Genomic DNA, 9,869 nt, shown 5'->3' with positions numbered 1-9,869 from the left:
TTGAGCCGCCTTGCACAGCATCCCGGGAGATGTAGTTTCAACAATCCCTGGGCTCGTAATTGTGACAAGCCGCAGCGACAGAGTGAGGTTTCGTAGAAGGAGGAGGAGAATGCATGGATGGGTGTGATGTGGCGTAACGTGTTGTGTAACGCGGAGGGATAAAGAGAGATTATCGGGAAGGGGTGGAAATTCGTATAGATGTAAGCTCTTCGAGTTTATGGAATATTAGGGTTGACTGCGGCGCACCTGGGATTTCAGTTTGGCTAAGGGAGCAAGGAGGAGGTTGCAACAGAGCCCCATAAAACTCCCCTCTGGTTTATTCCCAAAGCGAGGCTTCCTTCTGGTTTGCCACGAATTATCTTTAGAATGTCAGTTTAGGGATCTCAAGGGCTGCAGGAGTTGTTAACAGAAAGCGCTTCGAACCTGTTCTCCCGGTTCTATCTTTTTGATGGATGATGAACTTCTGTCCAATTGCTAGCAGAACTTCCGTATAGCTATGAGTGAAGTTGGTCCGTTAAACTTGGCTTTGGCACTGGGAGATCTACTGGCAGAAAACTGGTAGAGTTGGACTGGAACCTGAAAGTGATTGTGCTATATAACAATCTGATGAAGGATGAAAAGGATGTCAGGAAGGGTCTGCAGTCACAATACAAGTTCCCAAACACACTGGTGTAGAGCACACACTCCCAGAATAATTGTACTTTGAACTAAAGAGCCTGAAACTATGATATATATGTATAAATGGAAATCTTCAAACTATTCATCAGTAATATAAGAATAGTTGAGCATAAGTGATTATGTTACTGTACATTAACACATTAATAGAAACAGATGCTATACATAAAGTACATGTATTGGGTATTAAACAAAGATGCCAATGCATATGCTAATCTGAGCATGATACTAAATAAATGTGTTGCCAATAAAGTCACATAGGTTCAATAAAGATGAGCATCCTAATGTGTAAATTAGCAAAAGTTTTCTATAGGTGTATACAAGGTTTTTTGAGATCCAAAATGACCAACACGTTTTGAATTCAATAGAATTCTTCACGAGAAAAACCTTTTTCTGTTTTGCATTCAGCTGCAACATGTATCTTCACTCTCATTGGACTGTAAGCTTGCAATCCTTTCAACCCTTAGTAAATGGCTTATTTCTGAGTAAACATACATAGTAATGGAGTCCAATGCTACAAGCCTGTACACATTTCTCTGGAAGTAAGCTTCACTGAATGCAATAGGACAAAATTGTGCTGTGCTGGTATGAACAGTAGAGTGCAACTACTTCAGATTTTTTTTTTAAACCATATGAACATTTTATATAATTTTTCAACTATTTTTCTACCCACATGGCGTACCCAAGGCAACATTCAAAACTCCATAACTAGAACACACAGATATCTCATAGTTTAAGGCAAACAAAATGGTATCTCTATCTACTTATTCCTGTGATGTTGACTCCTTCTCGCTGCCTTTATACATATCTATGGTGTGATCACTCTTGGAATTCTCTTGACAGTTCTGGTTACCACAGAGCTGGAAAAGGTGTAGAAAATGACAAACGAAATAATCAGGAGGCAGAAGCAACTCACTTCCAAGAAAAGGCTATGATGTTTTGGGACTTATTAGTTTACAAAAAAATTAAGAGTAAGCGGACATGATAGTTTATAAAATGATGCATGTTGAGAAAGTTGTTAAAGCTAAGTTTGTGCATTGAACCACTGTCAAAGCACAAAAGCTGCTCAAAGGTCTGCTTGGCAATGCTACAAGTGTCTTCTGTTTCCCCCAACATAGTATGATCTGGTTGTAGCTGACTTCAGGAGGTGACTGTAAGGCAGGGAGCTGGATCTGCTAATGGGCAGCTGAGTCTCCTTTCTCAGTTCACTTAGGTCCCGTAAGCTTTAAGGGAGGCTACTCAAATACGTAGTCAGTTGGTCTAGATAGGATAATGGAGTCCTGCTGCAATGCTACCACATTGGGCTTATCAGGCAATACAGGGGAAATTGCCATGGGGAGAGGAGGGGGTCAATAGGGCTAGTTGGCTAATGGAGGGACAGGATTTTACTCCATGCATGCATGGTTGGCTCAGGTGTGGAGACTGACCCTTCTTTCCTAGTATGCTGTGTATCCTGAATTTGACTTAGGGCACTCCAAGCATGCAGCAATTGTTCCACCAGCCCAGGGCTCCTCTTGCATCACCTATGTTCCTGGTACCTATGACTGCATGTTGGGGTTGTGGGCTTCAGAGTGACAAATGCTCCATGGCGTCTGTACTTGCCTTCTGCTCTTATGGCTAAGTGTGTAGGCAACTGCTTTGTGGTATTTGAAGTGTGGTCTCAAGTCCTATGTCCACTGGGAAGCATTGTTGGGGTGCTTCCCAATTAGCCCACTCTCCCCTGTTGATGTTCAAACTTCTTTCCCAAACTGTGCTTTATGGAATGTGTCACTATGTCTGTTGGAGTGAGTACACTGTAGCAGTGTACGTTCTGCGTGGGGTGAGTGAGGAAGTGCCTGAATCATTGCAATGATATTGGCTGCCTCCACATGTCATGTGGCCATTGTTAGTGGTTGTGGCATGTGTTTGAGCTGCATCAGGGAGCAAGGGTGGGCACATCTATCCTTGTTTTTGCTTTTTGTTTGGAGATGTGTTATTACTAACCTCATGTATGGCAGGCATAGGATACTTCAGCTATAATGTTGGTGTATTGGAGGCAATTCTATGACCTGGCGTAAATAAGAATATAGCACAACTTTATCAGAGTGGGGAGCTAGCAAAGCAAAGCAGTATTTTTTTACTGCACTTTGCCTTGCCCAGTACAAGAACTGGGCTGTAGATGTGAAACTGGCTTTGCCACTCCATCAAGCTCTGCTGAACGACGATTAGGATTGTATTCTAATTTTTTGAGAGCAACTGTTGTAGCCCCAACCAAGGCTGCATCACAGTTTAGCTAACACTATCCAAACTCTCAGCATGATCACTCTCTGTTAGTCACACACAAACACACACACCTTTTCTCAGGAAACTTCAACCTTAGCTTCTATTGAGGGAATGCCAATCTGGAACAATTAGCAAGCAAATAAATCCTGAAATTGTATTGTATTGTTTTGACTGCTTAATGAGGAGTTGTCCATCAGCCAGTGTAATGATGTGTAAAGATCAGAATGCAAGGTATGTAAATGTAATTGCATAAAGCATAATTTAAAATATAGTTGTTACTCTACTGAGTTTAATTGGAAACTGCTTCATCAATAGCCAGATCATCTGCCACATCTTAATATTCCCACTGAATATTATTACTTGTATCTTTATTACTTGTATTGTAAGACTGCTAGTTGTTTAAAAACGGTTGTTACTCTGAGCCTATGGAACAACAAAGGCTAAATATAAATCCATGACCTGTAGTCTTTCTGTCTGTCCTTTTCTCTTCCTATCCCTATTCAGGCATTATATTCATGAATAAGTAATATACAAAAGCTGAAGGAGTGGGGCCAGGTATGCTAGGTCCACCACCACCCCATCCTCATTCACAACTTACATTATAGTACATCAGGGGTGGGGAACCCTTTTCAAACCAAGGGGCCACATTCCTTTCTGGACAACCTTCCAGGAGCCACATGCCAGCAGTTGGTAAAATCACAGGCAAATGTGGACAGAGCAATGAATCTGTATTTTACCTTTGTGTGGCAAGGTAGTTTATTCACAGAATTGCACACCCCTCACTAACCTCCATCTAGGCAAGCAAGAAATGTAATATGTGTTAAAGGACAGTTTCTAGCCATAAAAAAATCACCCGAGGGTGCAAAGCAGGGATGGTGAGAGGTGTGGTCTGGAGAGGCCTGAGGGCCAGATAGAGAGGCCTGGATTTACACGATTAACTAGTACTTTTTTTATCCCAGGCTGATACTGACATGTACTGTAATTCATGCTTTGCCATGTTCAGTCTAGAAGCTACACAGGAAACACCTCATAATTCAGTATTATTCTAGTGAACAGAGTGCTGAGTGCTTTGCACAAATTTTAGTGACCATCTGCTGCAGGAATCCTGCTCTACTCCTGTAGATTCCCTGGGCAATGTAGAACCCTGCAAAACTATTCAGAGACCTATTTGTATTTTTAATTTTTAAAAAGAAACACCTGCATTAGCATAGCAACTGTACTCATGCGCAGAAAGACACATGGAGTTTTATTAAGAAATGGGGGGTGTGGGAAATGTCAGTTTTTCTACTTAAGAGCTTGTAAAATATGAACAGTCTAGAGAATAATGTAGCTTGGGCCCTGAGTGTATGTATGTGAGGTGTTGTGTATTAGTGGTGTGTAATAAGAGTTAAAAGGGGTCCTTCTCCGGGAGGGAGCCTGGACCTCTGGCAGAGCACAATTGAAAGCCCTTACGAGCTAGTAAAACGACAGAGACCAGACCAGAATTCTAGTGAAAAGCAAGACGGCTAGTTAAGCCTGATTTTTATTTTTAAAAACTGTTGCAACAGGGTGCTCCCCCACACGCAGGAGAGAGGAGGAGGACCCAGAACAAAGGTGTGCCCACCGTTATATAGACATTTCAAATTGTCCAAGACCACCCCCCAGATACATCATCCCTACATCACAGAAATCTGAGTGCATTGTTTCTACCCTGTCTGCCAGGTTACCTGTTAATGGTCACTTGCCCGGATTACCTGGGGAGTCTGGCCATCCTTTTGTAATGATAACACTTAATTCCTGAGCAAGGTCACAGGCTCACCCTATTCACACCTTAAATGTGCCCTTAAGGCAGGATTTGTGAGGACAGGGACAATGGGGAGGTTTCTGCATTTCCTTTGACCTTGTAGTGTAGAGAAATATTTGAGGTGACTAAAAGAGTCAAAATGGCTTTAGGACTTTTCCTATGGGTTTCAGACATGTGGTTTTATATATTTATATATGTGTTTACTTGGTACATTTATGAACATTTATTATTATTATTATTAATATCATAGCTGTCAACATTTCCTTTTTTTAAGGGAAATTCCCTTATTCCGAATAGGATTCCTCGCAAGAAAAGGGAAAAGTTGACAGCTATGATATATATATGACCTAAAAATTCTTATAATGCCAAACCACAACAGGGTTAATCAGGCACAAGTTCAAAATCCAATGAATTTTACTTGGTGACTTTTGGCCAGTTACTACTCAACTTGATCTACCTCAGAGAGTTGTTTGTATTTCAAATTTCAAGAATGAAGCTGCCCTACACCAAGACAACTTGGCTTCGCTACCCAGAAACAAGGCGACAGCAGGTTCCTATTTTCATAGTTTTTCCGAAGGCACTGAAGGCAGCCTACAGTTCAGGGTTCCTGAATGTTTATTGTGGTTGTGCGTGTCTAGGAAGCCATTTCGGAAACGAAGAGAGCCCCAATAGGTTCGCTTGAAGCGCTGGCGTATGCTTAATGCATGAAGGGGTCGATGAGAACAAAGACGCTCTACAATGTTGGTTTTCCATGGTAAGAATCCAAAGAAGCTCAGATGTGACCGGGAAATGGCGGCTCGCCGCAAAACATTATGCGGTAGTATTGACTGCCCACAGCAAAGATGGCGACAGAGTCGTCAAGCCGCTCTCCGCCCTCTTTGCAGGTAATTGACGAGATGCACCACAGACTTCATTCCTTCCGACGCTCTTCTTGTGTGAGCTAAAGGAGGCCGCTACTCCTAGGAAACATTGCAGCAGGGGCAGAGGTTCGCACTTTTCTCTAACTCAGGTTTAAATCCTCGGCGATTTTTCTCAATGAGAAAACTAGTCAGTTACAACTCTACCCTCTGAGAGACGGGCGGACAGGCCGTGGGGAAGAGCTGAGGTGATTCCTAGAGGTTTCTGTTTCCTTTCGGAGCGGGGGTCGCTCTAGCTCCTATCTCTATGGTCGGCCGCGCGCGCTGCAGCCCGGTCTTCTGACGAAAGGCGCTCAGGGGCGGCCCCTCACGTGACCAGCGGCGTAACGCGACGGCGCCTGTGGCTCATTGCGGTGCGTTCGCGGCCTAGTTGCCTTTGCCGGGTTTAGAGGCGTCGCGAGGGAAAGGCCTCGTTTCCTCCGGCAGCGCTTGCGGTGAGAGGCGGGTGACGTCCGGGCCGCTGCCGCTAATCCTCCTCAAGGAACGGGGAGGGGGCGAGGACATGACGGGCCTCGCCGGCATGGGGCACCTGCGGTACTGGGCGCCACTCTAGCAGGGGGCGGGAGCGGGTCGAGGGGGTTGGGGGGTCCGCTCTTGGTTTCCCCGGGGGAGGCGGAATGGCGGAATCCGCGACCTACAGGCCACGAGGGGGGAGGGGAGCTGGGCGGTGGGATCGGGTCCTCTTTCGCGGGGAGGGGGTTGTTTAGAGGTTCCCCCCCTTTCTTAGCGGATGGGCGGAGGGAGAGGCTGTGGGGGGCGCTAGTGGACGAGAGCTTCTTCGGAAGGCAGGGCCACACTCTCAACCGCCCTGTGAGTTAGCCCGTTTAGAACGAAGCCTTATAGTTGTGTTCCTGAAGCTCCCTGCGTGTTTTGTACACGGGCCTGATTCACGACGTGCGTGTTCAGAGCTTGACGAGCATCAAGCTTTGACTCGTACGTTTGAATGGGGGCATCGCAGATCACGCACCGTAGGCAGAATTGTCAGCTTGTTACAGCGCAGTGTTCTTGAAAGGTCTCACTCGTGCAGAATAAGCTTCTATATGGCAGTGCGTTGGCAAATGGGTAATTTTATTCCAAAATGTTGAGCAGCAAGCTGAACTTCGCTATCTTTCAAGTTCAGCGTGTAAAAAAATTAATAATCCTGCAGCTTCTATACTTGAACATGCAGATAATCTCGTAGAAGTACCTGCAACGTGCCCACATAATGGGGTTGGGATCAATCATTCATAACTGTGTTTTAAGTAGCAGGTTATTGTTCCTTTATTGCAGGCAAGGCTGTGGAATGTAACGGTAATGAATCTGCACAGCTTCAATGGAGGTTTTCCATTATGTGTGTGAGAAATGTGTTTTAAGCCTTAATAACATTTACCTGAAATGAAACCCCAATGGAACTCGGTATGAATTAGACTTGCAGCAGAAATAATGCTGGGAGAGCTGGCATATTGATCATAGCTCAGTGGTAGAGCATCAGCTTTGCATGCAGAGGGTCTCAGATTCAGTTCCAAGCATCTTCAGGTAAGGCTGGGGGAGACTGTAGTCTGAAATCCTGGAGAGACACTGCCAGTCAGCCTAGGTATTGCTGAACTAGAAGGCTGTGTGGTCTGACTGCTTTCTATCTCTAAATATCTCCAGAAAATTCATGTTAAATTAACACTGAACATTTCAGATCTTTTTATGCAATTCCAAAATACAGTAGTTCATAGTCCTCTGGCTCTGTTTCCGGTGACTCTTAAACTAGTTGTCTACTTGTGTTTAGGCAACATTTTGATAAAATGTTAAGAAAAATGCTAACTGTATTGCATCTATAATCTTGTTTTTTCATATTTAAACCAAGATGCCACCAGTTAATCCAAACTTGCAATCTCTGGTGCAGACTGATTACTGAAATTTGTTCAAACATAAAACAATCTGTAGCAGTATGAAGAGGATGCAAGAGGAGTACCTTAAAACAATTAATACAATGTAAATAGCATAACTTTAGGTGTATCAAAACAAACTTCTATATAATCTTGGCATTTTTTCTTTTCTAAGCATAATAGTATTGCAAATACCGTACTTTTCCATGTATAACATGCTCTCTTGTATAGCACACCCTTTATTTTTGGGCACTCCAATTTCATAAAATTGCCCAAAGTTGTTGAGCTTTTTTTTGGGGGGGTGGATGCAGTAAATCACTAACCCAGCGATTGCAATCACATGTGCTGCTCGTTAATAATCGCTCACATCAGCTACAGGCAGCTGCCCGATCGCCAACAGCCGATCCTCAGCTGCCCTTAACGCAGCAACCAATCACACACCTATTTCCCACAACTAATACAAAGAACCCCTTGCCACAGCCACCGATCACACTACAAATCACCAATGACAATCTGCAGCTTGTGGCTGCAACCAGTCATCCTTACTCACTACCCATGTATAAGACACCCCCAGTTTTTAAACCTCTTTTTTTTTTGAGTAAAAAAACCCCTACTCTTATACACAGAAAAGTACAGTATTTTGTTGGTCACCTATATTTATTAATATATATTTCTATACCACCATACATTTCAAGATGATATATATACATGTTAAACATGAAATATCATTTTTTTAAAAATACAGATTAACATTAAGATGACTTGGTAAGCAAAAATTAAACAGCTGCAAAGACCTGTTGGTATTTATAAGATCTCTGGTGGAAATGTGGTTTGGTGGATGACTATGTCCCTCTTAATTTAAACTTTATTTAAAAATATTTCAACAAATGAGAAATGGAAAACATTCTGGGATCATATAACATGACCAGGAAATATTTCTCTTACATGCATCTAAAAGCCTGACTTTGTCCAAGATTTTTACTATCTGACTCCCCCCCCCCCAACTTTGAATTCTATGGAATTCATCCTTTAACTCCTTATTTTTCTCTTTTTACATACTGAACAGCCTCATCATAAAAGCTGGATTCATTAAAATGCCATATTTGCAAGGCAGTGCTATAGATTTCTACTCAGAAGTACCATTGTTTTTCATGGAATTTACTCAACTAAGTGCAAATGGAAATTCAGTCCTAATGTCTCATCTTTATTGCACACACCTGTATCTCACCTCTCAGGATACAAATGCTTCCGAGCTAGCTTATAAGTAACATTAATCTATGTTGAAAAAAAGTAAAGCAACACACGATAAGAAGTAGCAACATACAGAACCATTGGGATTCTTTCCACAGGACATATGGTGGTAGATCGTCCTCTGGGAAATGTGGGAAAAATCTACTGGAGCAGGTTCTGATGTAGTCTTTGCCTGCATTCCCATCTCCTGGAATCCTTCCCAAAGGACAGTTGATGGGTCTGATGTGATTTTCACCTGCATCCCTCTTTCCTGGAATCCTGAGCTCTGTTTATTGTCTAGCTGTCTTGCCAGTATCCAGAGTTGAACATGGCAGAAATAAGTTTTAATTTATTCCTTTATTTCTTGACATTTATTCAATACACAAATCTTTTAGTTGTTGTTTTTTTTACAGTTATATGTATGACTATGGCAGAGCTCTTTATTTTAAGGCAGCATTCTAGGAATAAGCACTTTTCTCCATCCATGCCAAGGTTTTCAGCCAAGTTTTGTCAGTCCTTCAGTCTTTCCAGGTTTATCTATCTCTTTACTGCTAACTTGTTTATATATGGTTATAACTGGTTTGAACTTCTGCAACTCCTGCCTGCTAACCTTCCTTCCAGCAGTCAAATTAGAATGCTTCTCTTGTAATCTTCAGACCTAACACTGCTGTAATTTCATTCATGACTTGCTTTCACATGTTCCCCATTGTTTTCTACCTAGGATGTGGATTTCCTGAGCAGGGGGAATTAATTAGAAAATGTAATGCTACCCTAAACTGTTTGGCTATGGCATACATGTTTGACTTTTATATAGTAGGGAGAGGTTAAAAAGTATACCATGCCATTTTTTGTGCTGTATAAATATTTCTTTAAAATGTACTTTGTGTGATTTAAGTGTTACATTCTGTATTTTAATTATGGGTGTTTATAGCTGTATAGTAGTTGATTTCTTTACTTGCGAACCCTTTATAAGTTTTGGCATTAAGCAGTATACAAAAGTTGGGTCTTCAATCAGTTTCACCTACTACACCAGCAAAAGCCATATCTGGATTGGAATATTCTGGCCACCATAGTCCATGCATTGGTAACTGGATTACTGTAATGAACAGTCAGACAGGCAATGAGGTGGTGGGCTTACGCATGCAA

General features: G+C 42.4%; 1 protein-coding gene across 6 annotated transcripts in view; it reads left to right on the top strand.

Moving 5' to 3' along the window:
• The first annotated feature begins 5,892 nt into the window (after positions 1 to 5,892).
• Positions 5,893 to 9,869, top strand: part of RBM25 (RNA binding motif protein 25) — a 32,043-nt gene continuing 28,066 nt past the window's right edge. For 2 of the 6 annotated variants that reach the window (XM_083746741.1, XM_083746738.1), the window contains exon 1: positions 5,916 to 5,990. Coding sequence is in view for 2 of the 6 variants with exons in the window: in XM_083746739.1 (XP_083602865.1) it covers positions 6,140 to 6,171 (32 nt within the window). In the remaining 4 variants the exon portion in view is untranslated. Of the gene's footprint in view, positions 6,172 to 9,869 lie in introns of all 6 variants that reach the window. The other 4 variants (XM_083746737.1, XM_083746740.1, XM_083746739.1 and 1 more) reach the window with 4 other exon arrangements.

This window comes from Podarcis gaigeae (genome assembly GCF_964106915.1).
Source record: "Podarcis gaigeae genome assembly, chromosome: 1".
Classification (NCBI taxonomy): Eukaryota; Metazoa; Chordata; class Lepidosauria; order Squamata; family Lacertidae; genus Podarcis; species Podarcis gaigeae.
The sequence above is the reverse complement of the archived record's forward strand: the minus strand, read 5'-3'. Positions and strand labels throughout refer to the sequence as shown.